The sequence below is a fragment of the Cherax quadricarinatus genome, chromosome 68 (assembly GCF_038502225.1).
Source record: "Cherax quadricarinatus isolate ZL_2023a chromosome 68, ASM3850222v1, whole genome shotgun sequence".
NCBI classification, from domain to species: domain Eukaryota; kingdom Metazoa; phylum Arthropoda; class Malacostraca; order Decapoda; family Parastacidae; genus Cherax; species Cherax quadricarinatus.
Window position 1 is genome coordinate 2,053,078 of NC_091359.1, and position 18,567 is coordinate 2,071,644.

Consider the following 18,567-nt stretch of genomic DNA (forward strand, 5'->3'; position numbering starts at 1 on the left):
TGGACATGACTGGTTTCTTCTGTGGGTTGCATTGCCTTCGCGAATGGCTCACAAGTTAAAGTAAAATGGTTCACCCGAACATTCACTGTCCTCCAAAGGAAAAAAAAAACGACTTTTTTTTTGGCCATTCTGGTCATTTATCACCAAGGTAGGGTGACCCAGCGATGGTAACACAATCATCATCATTCACATGGTTACCAACTTGTGCAAACAGGCTAATATAATATTACAGTTGTTTAGGTAATTTGGCCATTTTAAATTATGTAAATTTTAACAAAGTTAGATGGCTATGTTATTTTTAGTGGAAAATAAACAACTGGCATAGCCAGTATCAAAAATAGTCACATCTATATTTAACTGTTTTCCCTTGGAGTGCAGGACAACACTTAAGGTAATCCTAGAAAAGTACAAAGGTGTTTATGATTATCTTAGTTTAAAAAAAAAAAGTTATTTTTTAACCTAACAAAATACTTGGCACCTTCACACAATGTTTTGACCTAGCTTTCCTATAAGGAAACCTAGGCCAAAATAAAAACCATTTACCTGTACAGATGCTCCTCGACTTACAATGGTTCAACTTGCAATATTTTGACTTTACAATGGTGCAAAAGCAATTACGTTGGAGATGAAGCTTAAGATAATTACCCAGCATGAAGACGACAAGTCTGTAACTTGTATTTATTTATTTATTTACTTTTCAATACTGGTATGTATTTAGTTACAGCAATTATTTGTTTATTTACTTATTCAGGGACTGTAGTTATTTATTTTTGTATTTATTTAGCATTTCATATTCATATTCAAGTCATGGTAGTATATTTTCAACTTACAGTGGGTTCGTCGGACCGTAATCCCATCATAAGTGGAGGAACACCTGTACTTAAAGAGATGAAAGGTACTAGTTACCGCATTATGCAGACTTTAAAAAGCCATTCACCTTTCTCCTGAATTAGTGGAAGCTTCAGTGATCTCACTGTCTGATTTCTCTCTACACAAACTTTCCTCATCTTGCATGTCATCAACCATTCTTATGTGGCATTTGCTTCTTTTTCTTCCACCCTTCGCTTCTGAAGGTATTCTGATGTTTGTAAGAGTTACTGGACCCACGACGGCGGAATCTTCTGACTTGCTGTCACTGTCAGAGTCGCTGTCACTTCCATAACCCAGCAAGGTACTTCCACGTTCGTCACTCTCGCTCTGAGAGTCCATCTCTCCTATGAGTATATTCTGCAGGAGTTGCCAAACATAATATACATTAACATTTAACACATGGTAAAATTAAGAAAAAATATACAGCCTCTCCTCACTTAGCGACATACTCGTTTACCAACGATTCAGACTTACGATGGGCTCTCTGACCAGTATGCATACCTAGATAATGTATATTAGAGCTGATTTCCTGTATTCTGTTTATTACAATACACAGTACACTTCTGTATAAACATTTAAAAATATACCAGAAATGTTATAAATGGTGCAAAAGTAACATTAAAACAATATCAAAGATGGTCGACACAAACCCACCACCATTATAGTATACTCACTTAGCAACGAATTCATTTACCAATGTGATTTTAGGAATGGTACTCTATCGTTAAGTGAGGAGAGGCTGTAATCAGGCTGAAGTTGAATTTCATCTTAAACTTAGTCAAGTTAAAAGTGAAACCATGAGGTCCTATAAGTTAATTTAAATTAATACTGCCTGCCTCCTTAAAAATTACATATTAATACACCCCTTTCCTATACATTCATCAATAAAACAACTTTGACATATTAAATGAGAGAGAGAAATACTGTATATAAATATATGGTATAGGTCACAGATGCAACTAATGTGGCATTTTACTGTGGCAGTATTTCACTGTTCAGGAGCTTTGTCAACCCATAATGGCTTGACAAAGGAAACTTACCATCTCTACAACATTACTATCGTCTTCAGTATTTTCTATGTCCATGCTTTCTAATTTCTGCTTGGACTGGGTCAAGAGCTCTTTGGTAGACTCGTGAAACTCGGGTAGGAATGCTTGTATCCGATCCAATAGTGGACTGCGAGCAACCTGGTGAAACATCAAATACATTATATATACACTTGTGAACTTACCATGACCCATATATGTACTGTAAACACAGGTGCTTTTCGACTTATGATGGATCGACTTGTGGTGCAAAAAGTAATTACTATGGAGATGAAACTTAAGATAATTATCCAGCACGAAGGCAGCAAGTCCATAACTTTTATTCATTTATTTTTCAGTACTGGTATTTAGTTACAGTAATTATTTGTTTATTTACTTATTCAGTGACAGTTATTTATCATATAAAGGTTCTCCTTACTTAGCGACATACTCGTTTACCGACCACTCAGACTTATGACCAGCTCTCAAACTGATATGCAAACCTAAGTAATGTATAAATAACAAAAAAAAGGCACAATACCGTGACTGGAATGATACACAAATAACCCGCACATAAAAGAGAGAAGAGAAGCTTACAACGACGTTTCGGTCCGACTTGGACCATTTACAAAGTCTCACTAACCAGAAGTGGAGCAGGACAACTATATATAGGCAGGAAGAGGTGGAGGTAGTAGTAGTAGTAGTAGTACAAGAATGGTATATAATACCAGAGCTTATTTCCTCTATTCTGTTTATTACAGTATCCAGTACACTATTGTATAAACATTTAAAAATGTACTAAAAATGTTCTAAATGGTGAGGGACTGATTACCTCAAACTCCTCCTCTCCTTATACCTTCTTGCTTTGTATAAGACTGATGAAGCCACTGTGTGGCAAAATGTTTCTTCATTAAATATTCCCATGTGTTGCATAAGTGTCTCGATTCTTCAACTTGTCAGTTTTCAAAACCATTCACCACATCTGTCAAGACACTGCATCATCATGGGAGCTTGATACAAAGAATTCTTCAAAACTTGTCCTATCTTTGAACGAAGACCTACTTAGACTAGTGGATGGTTCCACTATGACCCTGCCTCCTCCTGCTTCGCCTCACCTGACTACAGTATGTAAGCCACTGCTACGGCCCTGTGCTGTACTTTCTACAAGATTGATGGACTAAACACATTGACTCCAGGCTGAGGGACTGATTACCTCAAGCTCCTCTCCTTGTACATTCCTACTTTGTATAAGACTGATGAAGCCACTGTGTGGCAAAACATTTCTTCAATAAAGATTCCCATATGTTGCATAAGTGTCTCGATTCTTCAAAAAAATATCTAAAGATGGTTGACACAAACCCACTACCGTACAGTATGCTCCTTGCTTAATAACCAATTCACTTACTGTCTACTCTTAGGAACAGAACCCCATCATTAAGTGAGGAGAGGCTTTCATATTTGACTTAGGATATTTTCAACTTGTGATGGGTCTGTTGGAATGTAACCCCAGTCAAGGAGCACCTGTACTGTGGAGACTGGGTCATGATTAGAAAAGGAAGATGAAGCCTCTGCCATCCCTTGCACTGAATGACTCCCATGGGTTTAGAGAAAATAAGGAAATTCAATAATGTTAGCAGAATTTCAAATAATAGGTAAAAGGACACTTGCAACTAATGTGACACTTTATTGGTGCAACGTTTCGGCTTGACAAACCTCCTGGAGAGCGAAACATTGCCACAATAAAATGTCGCATTAGTTGAACATGTGTCATTTTACCTAACAAGAAAATACAACACAGTAGCTACTGCACTCTGAAAGTACAGTGGCCCCCCCAGTTTACGATCAGCTCCCAATGCGACCAATTATGTAAGTACAGTGGACCCCCGGTTAACGAACTTTTTTCATTCCAGTAGTATGTTCAGGTGCCAGTACTGACCGAATTTTTTCCCATAAGGAATATTGTGAAGTAGATTAGTCCATTTCAGACCCCCAAACATACACGTACAAACGCACTTACATAAATACACTTACATAATTGGTCGCATTTGGAGGTGATCGTTAAGCGGGGGTCCACTGTATATTTATGTAAGTGCGTTTGTATGTGTATGTTTGGGGGTCTGAAATGGACTAATCTAATTCATAATATTCCTTATGGGAACAAATTCGGTCAGTACTGGCACCTGAACATACTTCTGGAATGAAATAATATCGTAAACCAGGGGTCCACTGTAATGAGAACTGTTTACAAATGGCAATTAACATAGTAATCCATGAAATGTTACGTATAAAAGACACAAGCTATCAGCATATCTGTAAATGGTTCAAATTTTACCAGAGCAATAAGAAAAATGTTTTTAAAAGATAATACCACATTAGCATTTACCAATATCATGTGGAGTACTGCTACTATTCTTGAGGTACTATATAAATTATATGCTCATTAATTTTGCCTAGTCTGAGCTCTCATTGTATGCTAATGACACTTTCTGTGTATTTCTGGCATACTTACAAGGTGCACAAAATTATTGTCATAATGGTAAATCAGTAATTACATTCAAGGGTTAATTACCCTCTTACTTTATGCTAAAGTGTAACCCAAAGCATACTCTTGACCCTGGCCTTGAGCATATAAGGTATAGGGTGATTTTCCAAGGCATTTTGTGAGGAAAAACAGGGTGCTTTATATGCTGGAAGATATGGTATATGTATATTTAGATAAATGTTACCATCTGACTTGGGGTCGTGTATATGGTAATTAATAGATAACAAATGTTCTCTCATCTCTGGAAAAGTGAAACAGTGCTACCCTACTTACTTTGAGAGATACACTTGTTAAGAGTTGTGCAATAGTATTGCAATCTTCCATCAGTGGGCATTTTGTGACACCACTGTATTTGGCAATGGAGGATTCCACTGCCTGTAATGCCACTTGCTCAAAATAGTCATAGGCCTCCTGGATGATAGTCCAGGTATGAACACTCAACCGAGTCACAGACAGACTTTGAAAGAGACAACTCTACTGCTGCCAGACTCTAGTGGATAATGGGCGAGAGTTTATAAGATAGGTTGATGGTCACTGCCATGCCTTCAGTCAAGTATAGCATTGAAAAGGTGACTGAGTAATTCATTGCAGTGTCCCTGTTATATAAAAACAATTCAATTCAGTGACTCCATTTTTACATTACACTAAACCCAATTTTATCACATTATGTATATAGCCTAATAATATACAAAACTGTAGGTTTGTCTTCATTCTCACATTTATCAGTGTTACTTGTGCATAAAATGTGCATATTATGGGCCCCAGAAAAAAAAATACCTGTAACTAGCCACTTTTCCCTAAATTCTTAATAAATGGACAGCACCTTATTTTTTATAGACAAATATTTACTGTATTTAATTTTGACAAGCAATGCTCTCCCCTCACACACCGAGTGTCCGTGGTTCAGTCCCCGGCATGGGTGGAAATATTGGGCATGTTACCTTACACTGCTGTCACTGTTCACCTAGCAGTAGGTAGGTACCTGTGTGCTAGTGGACTGTTGTGGGTGGCATCCTGGGGACAAGATTGAAGAACCACAATGGAAATAACACAAGACAGTCCTTGATGATGCACTGACTTTTTTTGGTATCCTGAGTGGCTAACTCTCGCCCAGGTTAAAAATCTGAACTCTTATATTATTATTATTATTATTATTATTATTATAATTACTCATTAAATAAGTAATCCATGTGGGTCATTCAGCGCATGGACTAGTGCGAGTAACATATTACATGCAAATACTGTAACTATACCACTATATTACTGTAGTACTGTTTACAATGACTTAAGTACGAACCTTGAATATTTTTGGCTTGTTACTCAACTGTCCTTTTGGTGGTCGTTTTAGTAAAGATTCCACAAAGCTTCGAGAATCTGAAATACAAAATAGCCTTCAGCTCTAAACTGTGTAATATCTACCCAATACTATACCTCTTATAATCTTGGTTTTGTTACAAAAATGTAATTATCCTTGATAATTATAATTATCAAGGACCCCACTGGAAATGGGTTGCTTTTCTGACTTGCACTATATGATAATTAATAAAAATAATTATGATAATATTTATTTCTACAAGTACTTATACAGCGTATACGGACCATAGATGACATCAGTGAAATACTATATAGAAAGTCCCTGGTTATAAGAACATAAAAAAGAAGGAACACTGCAACAGGCCTACTGACCCATTCAAAGCAGGTCCATGCCCCCCCACCCACCCAGATTTCCCCAATGACCCACCTAGTCAGGTCACTTCCACTTTAGGAAGGAGCATGGCTTGACTAGCACAAGCTAGTCAAGTCCAATTCACACCCACCCACACCCACTCATGTATTTATCTAACCTATTTTTAAAACTACACAACGTTTTAACCTCTATAATTGTACTCGGGAGTTTGTTCCACTCATCCACAACTCTATAGATAGATGAGCTAAAATTACTTGCAAGTGTAGGTAATATAGATATTATTGGTATAACAGAGACCTGGTTCAACCTGAAAGATAGAGAAATGCCTTCTGAATGCAACATACAGGGTTATAAACTATTCCACACTGATAGGGTCAACAGGAAGGGTGGTGGTGTGGCGATTATTACAACCTAGGATTTCAAATGGCCTGTTATCCCAGGTGTAATGGGAGCAAATAAACACAGTAGAAAAAGTTTAGACTTATATTATCCTTCACCAATTTATAACAGCAATATGTACACTATGTACAGTGATAAATATAGTGCACTCCACGGTAAGCAAGGCAGAAATAGAAGCCACAAGATAGCAGACCGTGCTTCAACCAGCTCTAGAATGGGAATGACAAGGGCAGACAGGAGAGCGGTATCCACATAACCTCTGCGATTGTCAATCCCACCTTCTTATTGGCTAGAACCTGGTCACTAGTTGAACGATGGGGCCCCATCATCAACTCTTAGCAACCTGGTTCGCTGGTTGGGGGAGATAGCCTGTAAATGAGGGTGTGTCCATGCGCCGAATAAAGGTTACGTACTCTTTGCATGCCACACCCCCACCCCCGAGAAGGCTCAGGATTAGGCTGCCACCTCCCAGTGGTAACCGTGCCGCCATGGCACAAAATAATGGGACCGCCTATCCTCTCCACCATCCAACTCTTAGATAGAGCTCAGCTTTCCTAGTGACCAAAAGCCAAACCCTAAACTCAGAGTGAGACAGCAGTCAGATAGGCCAACATAGGTCCAAGATACAAGCGGACGGTAGCCCGTATCCCCTCACTAAAAAAAACCCCCACATCAGGGGATAAAAAAAAGAGCTTGAAAGGGGGGTTACCACAAATACATCCTAACCTAAATAAAATATTAAACTAGACTCTTGACAAAGAGTCTGCCAACACATTTTCTTTGCCGGCAATATATTTTATTTTTAGGTTGTAGGGCTGCAGCCTGAGCGTCCAACGCATAAGCCTTGTGTTGTGATTCTTCATGGCTTGGAGATAGACTAACGGGTTGTGATCACTGTAGACTGTGACCACCTGCGATGTCTGGCCCACATAAACATCGAAATGCTCCAAAGCCAGTACCAGTGCGAGGGCTTCTTTTTCAATGGTAGAGTAAGCTCTCTGATGTGGCTGGAACTTAGCTGAAAAGTATGCGATTGGCTGCAGCTCCTTGTTCCCGATTTGTAATAGTACCGCCCCAACCCCAGACTCACAAGCATCAACCTGTAATGAAAAAGGTTTGGAGAAGTCTGGAGACAGGAGAATGGGTGCAGAGCACAATAATCTTTTTGCTTTATTAAAAGCAGTGTTACAATCTGACGTCCAATTAAAGGGAACTTTATGACTGGTAAGAGAGGTAAGAGGGGCTACAATATCTGAGAAATTCTTACAGAATCTTCTGTAAAATCCTATCATGCCTAGGAAACGTTGAAGAGATTTCCTATCATGAGGAACTGGATATTCTTTAATCGAAAGAACTTTAGCAAGTTTAGGTGCAACATTACCACTACCTACTTCATGGCCTAGAAAAGTGATAGTGGCCTGGCCAAAGGAAGATTTAGATAAATTAACTGTTAATTGGGAATTCTTAAAGGTCTCAAACAGAGCTTTAAGTCTAAGTAGGTGTTGATCCCAAGTATCAGACACCACAATAATATCATCTAGGTATGCTGCCGTGCCTTCAAGTCCTTTAATAGCCTGATGGATGAGTTTCTGGAATGAAGAGGGGGAATTTTTCATTCCGAAGGGGGTAACTGTATACTGATAATGACCTCCTGGAATTACGAAGGCAGAGATATCCTTCGCCTTATCTGTCAAAGGTACCTGATAGTAACCTTTAAGGAGATCTAATTTGGACACAAAAGTAGCCTTACCCACAAAGTCAATTACGTCATCCAGACGAGGAAGAGGGTAAGCATCTGTAATTGTGACCTCGTTCACTTTACGGTAGTCTGTGCACATACGAAACCCTCCATCAGCCTTCTTTACTAGGATGCACGGTGAAGCCCATGGACTAGATGACTCCTCCACTAAACCATGTTCTAACAAGAAGTCTACTTCCTGCTGAAGTAGCCTTTGCTTTTCAGGATTAGCTCTGTAGGGGGAGAGTTTAATTGGTTTAGATTTTCCCACATCTACATCATGGTAACCTAACGTACATTTTTTCGGCACATCCGAAAAAATATTAGGATATGACTGTAGAAGCTCAGTTAAATTGGTTGCTTGTATTTCAGATAATCCATCCATTAAAGGGCTAGGATCCTTGAGGAGGACAGAATTGGAAAGTTTAGTATTAATTTCAGAGATAGAGTGCAAAGAGTCAGAGTCGTCCTCAGAGGTAGAGGACAGAGTCATTACTGGGACTTTATCTGGTGTATGAAAGGCCTTGATTTGATTAATGTGGTAAGTTTTTGTTTTTGAGGTCTTATCAATGGGAGCTACCACATAATTTAAATCAGATAATCTACTTACTATCTGCATAGGTCCCGTAAATCTAGCTTTCAAGGTGTGGCCAGGTATAGGTTCCTGCACCAACACCTTGTCTCCTGGATGGAAGGAGCGGAATTGTGCACTTTTGTCATACCTCTGTTTCATCTTACTTTGAGCTATCTTTAGGTTAGCCGTGGCTAACTCACGTGCCACCTGCAACCTTGAAGACGGGTTGTAGAGTGCTGAGCTTACGTCTTCTCCCATCCATCCTTCTTTGAGCACCCAAAGAGGACCTCGTACATTGTGCCCAAAGATCAGCTCAAACGGACTATACCCTGTAGACTCTTGCACCGTCTCTCGTACTGAGAATAGCAACAACGGTAGAGATTCATCCCAATCTGTCGGAAAGTGCATGCAAAAACTTCTCATCATTGTTTTTAATGTTTGGTGGAATCTTTCCAAGGCGCCTTGGGACTGAGGGTGATAGGCAGTGGATAAGTTGTGAATTATCCCTAACCTAGTTAATACTTCCCTAAATGCTTTGGCAGTGAAGTTAGTACCTTGATCACTTTGTATAGTTTTAGGAATGCCAAAACAAGAAATGAATTTTGTTAAAGCTTTGAGAATAGCTTTAGTATTGATACTACGCATAGGGATTGCTTCAGGATATCTGGTTACTTTATCCATAATTGTAAATAAATACTGATTTCCAGACTTTGACTTAGGTAGTGGACCTACACAATCTATAATTAAATCTGCAAAAGGTTCTCCATCAGCAGGTATGGGTTGGAGAGGTGCAGGTTTAATGGAATGTCCAGGTTTTCCAACTTGCTGACATTCTCGGCAACACCTAATATGATTCTTCACATCTTTCTTTAATTTTGGCCAATAAAATTCTTTTGTGATTCTATACAAGGTTTTTGTAATTCCTAAGTGACCTCCTAATGACGTATTATGAGCTATATTTAATATCTGAGGTCTATACTTGGTTGGAACCACTAACCTGTCGTATAATTGCCGGCCCTCTATCTCCTTACCAGTCTCAGTGCATACCAAATAATCATTTTTAACTTCATACTTGACTGGATGACCCAAAGAGGATTTACCCATGGCTGCCTCAAAAGCGAATTTTAAAGAAGGGTCCTTTCGTTGTTCCTCCCGGAAGGACAGTCCCTCGGGCATGGAAACAGAGACATCTGGGAATCCTGCAACCTGGGAATAGGAAGGCTTGATCGGGGTCTGTTCACTTGATTTACGAGACTCCGGCCGGTGTGTCTCATAAAACAACGTGGCTATTCCGAGATCGGAGTCGTCCAAGGATAGGTCAACATTCTCCCCAGACAACCCTTGGGATGTTGCCCGAGTTATGGCCAACACTGGAGAAGCATTAATCATTATAGGTTCAGGACACGAAGTAACAGTAGTAATGTTATTACCCAGTAATAACATGGCATTTTTCATGGGAAATCCTTTTGAGATACCTACAGTCAAGTACCCAGTGTAATATTTGCACTGTACATAAATTTTATGCAAAGGAACTGAATATATAGCTCCTCCATAAGCTTCCAATAAAACTGAGGAATTCAAGGAAGTATTCTCTGAAAGGGGTAATATTCCTTCTCTGACAAGTGAGCAATATGCTCCAGTATCTCTAAAGGTATTTACTTTAGTTGGTTCTGAGTTTTCCTGAAGGGAAATAAGACTTTCGCAATAATAAGGGGCCATACCTTTTTCTACTTCTCTAGGGGACATGGTACTAGGGATATTAGAGATTTTCCCGATGGGTTGAGGTTTTTGGGGGCAGTTGGAACTGATGTGACCTACTTTATTGCATCTGAAGCAGACGACAGGCTTGCCCTTTACTCCCTGATGACGTTGCAAGTGGTGTCGTTCTGGCTGGTGCCTCTCTGGATATTGTTGTCGAGATGCTCCATAAGTAGTTTGCCTCTCCGCAGGGGGACCATATGTTGAGAAGCGTGGCTCACCAGGTGACTTATTTGGATGACGTAGACGCTCTCCCTCCGGCTGGCACTTCATTCTCCAATGTTGTCGATCTCTGCTCACGCCAGACTGTTGAAAAGAGAGACAGGACCGCTCGGACAAGGAGCGGTTCGTTTCGAAGGTATCAGCCAACCTGGCCGCCTCCAATGCAGTGGTTAAGTCACGATCCTGCAGAAAGACACGAACCTCTGGTCCCACAGACTCCAGCAGGTTATCAATCAGAATAAGCTGCACCAGCTCCTCAAAGTTAGAGACACCACTCGCTTTATACCAGCTGGTAAAAGCTTTGGTTTGCTGTCTCACAAAGTCCACCAGGGATTGACCAAGCTGCCGCCTGTTCAATTTGAAGGTCTTACGATATTTAGCTGGGATACATGTATATGCTCCCAACACTGTGGTCTTCACTACTTGATAATCAGAGAATTCAGCGTCAGTTAATACCGACGTAAATTCCTGTGCCTTACCCAATAATGCTGTATGAACCAACGCTGCCCAGTGCTGTTCCGGCCACCTCAAGGCTCGAGCCTGATTTTCGAAGCTTTCGAAAAATTGCTCTGGTTCGGCCTCATTGAAGCGGGGAACAAGCTGTACTGCTTTTTGTAAACTGAAATCGTTTACAGAATGCGAAAACTGCCTCCTTTCTCTTTCCCTATCAAATTCTTCCCTTGCGAATGCTCTCTGTTCCCTAGTTTGCTCAAGATTGATTTTTGCCAGCTCAAGTGCCAACGACGCTGATTCACCCTGAGACAACCCAGCTGCACTATACTGACCATTTTGCTCCGTAGGTATATCATCTTCCTCCTGCGAGAACATAGTAGTTTTTGCCCTAGCTCCCGTAGAGGGAGGAGTTTGATGTGCCATCTCTTCTTCAATAAGTATGTCAGCAATAAGTGAACGCAGTTGCGCAGCTGTGAGAGTGCGTTTATAGGGAATGCCAATGGAACGAGCAATTTGCCAACAACGCTGTAGGGACAATTTAGGTAGGTTATGCAAAGTATATGCCGACACCAGGCGTCTGACTCGTCTAGGTGGCATAAGTTATTCGCTATGCACAGTACGAATACCCCAACGTAACACGTTAATTTGCAGAACACGCTTAGCTATGCACAGTACGATTGCAGAATACGCATACAAGCAAAGCCGACTGCACACAAGATTGACCGTAGCGAAGCGAGCACACTGAACAAGCTAGTAGCGAGCTGTTGAACGATCACACAATAGCAAGGCTGATCATAAGCAACTGACACGCAAAATTTGTAAAGCGAAGCGAAACAGCAAGCTACACAATGTTCCTGCTACAAGCTTCACCCTAAGCTCAACCGTTTCTCTAAGTCCAGCTCTCGGACAGGCTACCCATATTACAACCTAGGATTTCAAATGGCCTGTTATCCCAGGTGTAATGGGAGCAAATAAACACAGTAGAAAAAGTTTAGACTTATATTATCCTTCACCAATTTATAACAGCAATATGTACACTATGTACAGTGATAAATATAGTGCACTCCACGGTAAGCAAGGCAGAAATAGAAGCCACAAGATAGCAGACCGTGCTTCAACCAGCTCTAGAATGGGAATGACAAGGGCAGACAGGAGAGCGGTATCCACATAACCTCTGCGATTGTCAATCCCACCTTCTTATTGGCTAGAACCTGGTCACTAGTTGAACGATGGGGCCCCATCATCAACTCTTAGCAACCTGGTTCGCTGGTTGGGGGAGATAGCCTGTAAATGAGGGTGTGTCCATGCGCCGAATAAAGGTTACGTACTCTTTGCATGCCACAGCGATGTATGTCAGAGAAAATTTAAATTGTTGTCTTAGACATGATATAAGATGAGAAACATCGAACACAGAATCGGTTTGGCTACAGTTTTTCGAGGGACGTGACAAATTAATTTTGGGTGTGATTTATAGGCCCCCAAACCTTGATAGGGAGTGCAGTAAGCTGTTATGGGACGAAATTCATAAGGCATCTAGATATGAAAATGTTATGATAATGGGAGATTTTAACCCTTTAACTGTCGCGGCCGTATATATACGTCTTACGAGGTACCGTGTTTGACGTATATATACTCATAAATTCTAGCGGCTTCAAATCAAGCAGGAGAAAGCTGGTAGGCCCACATGTGAGAGAATGGGTCTGTGTGGTCAGTGTGCACCATATAAAAAAAATCCTGGAGCACGTAGTGCATAATGAGAAAAAAAAAACTCCGACCGTTTTTTTTAATTAAAATGCCGACTTTGTGGTCTATTTTCGTATAGTATTTATGGTTGTATTCTCGTTTTCTTGGTCTCATTTGATAGAATGGAAAACATATTATAGAAATAGAGGTGATTTTGATTGATTTTACTATAAAAAGAACCTAGAAATGGAGCTCAAAGTTGGGGAAATGTTTGATTTTTGCCAATGTTCAAAAGTAAACAAATGATGCCATTGTCCAATAAATGTCCAACTAGCCATTCTAATATGCAGTCATGAATGGGTTGATGTTATTTATACAATTATTACAGTATTGCAGTAGTCTGCATAATAGTAAGTCTTCTATTTTTTGTTTGAATAAAAATTCAAAATAGAAAGCAAGAGTAATATTAGAGGGGCCTGGAGACATGACTGATGAGCAAAAAAAGTTATTTTAGAGCCAGGAATGTCTGCATTGTTCATTCAGAACCTTATTTTGAAATTGTCATATTTTTTAGTTTTTGTGAAATTGGCCAAATTGCAAATTTCTGACCACATTATTAGGTAGTTGAAATCGGTAAATGGGCAGTTTCTTGTACTCAATCGATAGAAAAAATGGAGTTCTAAAGAAATAGCTACGAGTTTGGGCGACTGGAATAATGGAATTAGCTGAAAATAGGGCTCAAAGTTGGCGAAATCGCCGATTTGTAAACAGCGCCGAGGTCGCTAACTTCGCGAGAGCATAATTCCGTCAGTTTTCCATCAAATTTCGTTTTTTTGGTGTCATTACAATCGGGAAAAGATTCTCTATCATTTCATAAGAAAAAATAATTTTTTTTTTTTTTTTAAATTTTGCGACACCAGGAGACACCTCAGGATTGGGGGTTGCGACAGTCAAAGGGTTAACTTTAGACAAATTGATTGGAACAATATGACAGGAAATCTTGAGTCTAGTGACTTTCTTGATACGGTTCAGGATTGCTTTTTAGAGCAGGTTGTGACAGAACCAACTAGAGGAAACAATCTGCTTGACTTGGTTCTTGCCAACAAAGATTCACTAATTAATAATCTTGAGGTTAATGATGAGCTTGGGGAAAGTGATCACAAATCACTTAGTTTCAATATATCATGGAATTACCCAGATAACTGCAATCAAATCTCTGTCCCAGATTTTCGCTTGGCCGACTTCATGGGACTGAAAAATTACTTGGGTGGGCTAAATTGGGATGTCCTGACTATGGGTCAGGTAGGTAATCTTGGTTGCCAATATGACTTTTTCAGAGCATAGTTCTAGCTGCCCAGACAACTTTTGTTCCGAGTAGGGAAAGTAGATCTAACAAAAATGATCCCAAATGGATGAACAATAGATTAAAACATCTCATTGGTCAAAAGAGAGGCATATATAGGCGTATCAAAAGAGGGGATGGGCAGTTAAGAAATCAATATATTCAATTAAAGAGAGAAATAAAGAAAGGAATAAGAAAAGCAAAAAGGGATTATGAGGCTAAGGTCGCAAGGGATTCAAAGACTAACCCAAAAGGGTTCTTTCAGGTATACAGAATGTAATGAAGTTGGTAGAATTACCGACAATATGTAAAGTAAAAGGACACAAGTGCAACTAATGTGACATTTATTGTGGCAGCATTTCGCTCTCCAGGAGCTTTATCAAGCCATTACAAACAATACATGGACACAGAGGGTATATAAAGGCTCAGAGTGAGGTGCAATACTAGTGAGGTACCATTTCGATGTTCACTAGTGGTAGTAGTGGTGGTAGTAGTAGTAGTAGTAGTAGTAGTAGTAGTAGTAGTGGTAGTGACAAAAGTAATACAATATGGTAGAGCAATTAATTCATACATGAGTAAAAGGATATAAAAGCTATTACTTGGGTAACATAAAAATAGGTTGGACAAATATAGACTGGAAAGAGGCAGCTTGTTTCAGCATTCACTCTGTCATGTGCTTTGTGTAGTATAACAGGAGAGACTATGTAATGGCAGGGTTTACTGTTTTCAGGAGGATTCTTGCTAAGACTTCGGAGATGGTGAACCGCCTGTTGTTTTGTTTAATTGTATTCGAAACAGCGATCAGTGCTGATTCGAGGCACTTGCGTCTGCGGAAATTAGTTTCTTTGATCACTATTTGGGCGTCTCTGAATTTCATGAGATGATTGGTGGAATTTCGGTGTTGTACACAGGCGTTGTTCAAGTTACCGTTCCTACATGCGTAAATGTGTTCAATGAGGCGGGTGTCAAGGTTTCTTGCTGTTTCACCTATTTAAATCTTGTCACAGCCTCCACAGGGTATAGTGTAAACTCCTGCATTGACTGGTTCGTGGTGCTTAGATTTTGTCCTGGTTAGATCCTTTACTGAAGTGCTAGAAGCGATGGCGACTCTGGTGTTAGCTTGTGAAAGTACTTTTGAGACGTTCAGTGCAACCTGGCTGTTGGGAAGAATTACAACTTTGTTGGGAGTGGTGTTGATGCGTGGAGAATTAATGATCTGAAGAGCTCTTTTCTTGCAGTCTTTGATGAAAAAAGAAGGAAAATGTAACTCAGTGAATGTTTGGTGAATGTATGTTTATCGGAAACCCACCAATAAAAATGATCTCACATACTTCTATTCCAGTCAAGATACCAAGACCAAAAGAGGCATCATCATCGGGTTTTTCCTAAGAGCATACCGAATTTGTAGTCCTGAGTTTCTTGATGAGGAATGTACATACATTCTTTTTGATTATAATAATAATAATAATCTACGCCGTTCAAGAGGGTGCAGATCCAGGGCCCTCAGTCTATCCTCACAGGGAAGATTTCTGATGCATTCTGGGCAAATTAAGTTCATTTTGTCCCCAGGATGCGACCCACACCAGTCGACAAACACCCAGGTACGTACTTACTGCTAGGTGAACAGGGACAGCAGGTATCTTAAGGAAACACATCCTAATGTTTCCACCCTTACCAGGGAACATGAACCTCACTGTGTGAGCTGAGTGCACTACCAATTGAGGTATGAGACACCTAACAGTATGTACATAAATTTATTAATATGCACACAAAATATATACACAATATACATATGCAGTGAATTATTATTATTATTCATTAGGTTAGGTCAAGTCAGGTCAGGTTCTGTTAGGTTGGGTTAAATTAAATTGGATTTAATTGAGTTAACAATTTTTTTTATACTTCCACAAATAAAAACTATCTCAAATTCACATCACATCAATTTCCAATGAGTCTGCTCACAAAATAACACCAATATATTACAATAACGGTGTAGAAAATTGACGAGATGAGGAACTTGACAGGTGCCTCACCTGGGTACGTTTATTTGAAGAAGCTTTACCAACCAATTGCTTTGTTAACTCAACACAAAGATAACTATACTACACAGAAGACAGTGGAAGATGAGATCAGTCCCTCAGCCTTGTATGACTACACAGAAGACAATGGAAGATAAGGTGATCAGTCCTTCAGCCTGGTAGCCAGAGTTCAGTACCTTAATATTGATGACTGAGAGGTGCTCATGACTTGGTTGACAGCATCCTCAACTCACACACTGTGGGTCCCGGGATCGATCCTGGCATGGGTGAAACATTGTGCACGTTTCCTTACGCCTGCTGTCCCTGTTAAGATTTATTTGGATTTTTAGTTCCGGACGGTTTACCACCCAGGATAACCCAAGAAAAGCATTGCATCATCGAGAATTGTCTGTCCTATTTCCATTGGGGTCCTTCAATCTTGTCCCCCCAGGATACCACCCACACCAGTAGACTAACACCCAGGTACCTACTTGCTTGCTAGGTGAACAGGGACAGCAGGGGTAAGGGTCTGGTGGCCTGGTGGTTAACGCTCTCGCTTCACACGGCAAGGGCCTGGGTTCGATTCCCAGCCAGAGTAGAAACATTGGGCGTGTTTCTTTCCACCTGTTGTCTATGTTCCCCATCAGTAAAATGGGTACCTGGGTGTTAGTCGACTGGTGTGGGTCGCATCCTGGGACACTGACCTAATTTGCCCGAGATGCTCAGCATAACAAGTGGCTTTCTATGTAGTAGTATGTCATTGTTGTCAGCTAGAACTGTATACCATGTACATGTACTTGTAGTAAATAAAGATTATTTATTTGTTTATTTATTTAACATTCCCACCCATGCTGGGATTGAACCTGAACACCCAGTGTGAGGCGAGAGCATTGTCAACTGAGCCATGGGACACCTAGCAGGTACCTGGGTGTTAGCAGACAGTTGTGGGTTGCATCCTGGGGGCAAAATTAACCTAAATGCACGAAATGTTCTACATAAAGAGTCTTTCTATATATTATATTACTGATGTCATCTGTTATGTGTAAGTTGTCTCACGTACTTGTAGAAATAATTATATTATTATTAAGGGTATTAAAGATAGTCTCCCAGGCTGAGGGACTGGCTGCCTCAGCTACCATTGTCTCACCATATCATCTATTAACATACTGAGCGAAACATCAACATAGACACCTAGGTGTTGCACATGTTTAATACTTCCAGTAACACCAGAGACCCAGGCAACAATAATAGTCAATATGGACTCCAAGATGGAAATAAATGGTATAAAATACCGACGACACATTGGAAATATAAACACTAAAGCAGTATAATGTGATTCTTTATTGACAACGTTTCGCCCACACAATGGACTGTGTCAAGTCACAAACAGATCTACCTGGGTGAAACATACTGACTCACGTGTGTTTTACCCAGGTAGATGTTTGTGACTTGATAGTCACTGTGGGCAAAACGTTGTCAATAAAAGATCACATTATACTGCTTTAGTGTTTATATTTCCATGAAGAATTGAGACACTCGTGCAACACATGGGAATCTTTATTGAAGAAACGTTTCGCCACACAGTGGCTTCATCAGTCCAATACAAAGTAGAAATGGGTAAGGACTGATGAAGCCACTGTATGGCGAAACGTTTTTTCAATAAAGATACCCATGTGTTTCACAAGTGTGTCTCAACTCTTCAAGTTGTCGGTTTTCAAAACCATTCACCACATATTTCCATGATCTCCAAAACGTGACAGACTCGGTGATAATATTGTTTAAGAGTGTTGAGAGAAACTGACCACCATCACCAGTGACTGAGAGCAGCTCCCTGGAGGTCCTAGTCACTGAGGAACTTATATTCTTCTCTTCCATTATTATCAGCAGCCAGATGTCTGCTGCACCACCTTACTATCAGCAGCCAGATGTCTGCTGCACCACCTTACTATCAGCAGCCAGATGTCTGCTGCACCACCTTACTGACTCCCTCTTCAAGGCCACTTTACCTTCCCACCTCACACTCACTATTATCTTTTATACCAATATAGACACTTTGTATTGTGCCAAAAAAGCATTCACATTGCTAAACTCACAAATTATAATGTAGTCACTTAGCCTTAATACCATAATCTGTAAGGATTTAATGTTATTTATTTATTTATTTATTTATTTATTTATTTACAATTTGAGCACACATAGAGAGGTACAAAAAAATACAGATAAGAGCAGCATGCCAAAGCCACTTATACTATGCAT

The 18,567-nt window shown here is 40.0% G+C and overlaps 1 protein-coding gene across 2 annotated transcripts; it reads right to left on the reverse strand.

The window, feature by feature from the left end:
* Positions 1-439: 439 nt before the first annotated feature.
* Positions 440-18,326, reverse strand: LOC128697851 (NOP protein chaperone 1-like). Of its 2 annotated transcripts, XM_070099585.1 has the most exons (5): positions 18,287-18,326; positions 18,114-18,218; positions 5,735-5,811; positions 1,911-2,057; positions 440-1,227 (listed from the first exon to the last, which is right to left on the reverse strand). In XM_070099585.1, the coding sequence occupies exons 2-5, from the start codon at positions 18,184-18,186 to the stop codon at positions 934-936; spliced, it is 591 nt and encodes a 196-aa protein (XP_069955686.1). In that variant the 5' UTR covers positions 18,187-18,218; positions 18,287-18,326; the 3' UTR covers positions 440-933. The 2 variants fall into 2 exon arrangements, with proteins under 2 accessions (XP_069955686.1, XP_053645773.2); XM_053789798.2 differs by lacking the exon at positions 18,287-18,326 and having other exon boundaries at positions 18,114-18,280.
* Between the last annotated feature and the right edge of the window lie 241 nt (positions 18,327-18,567).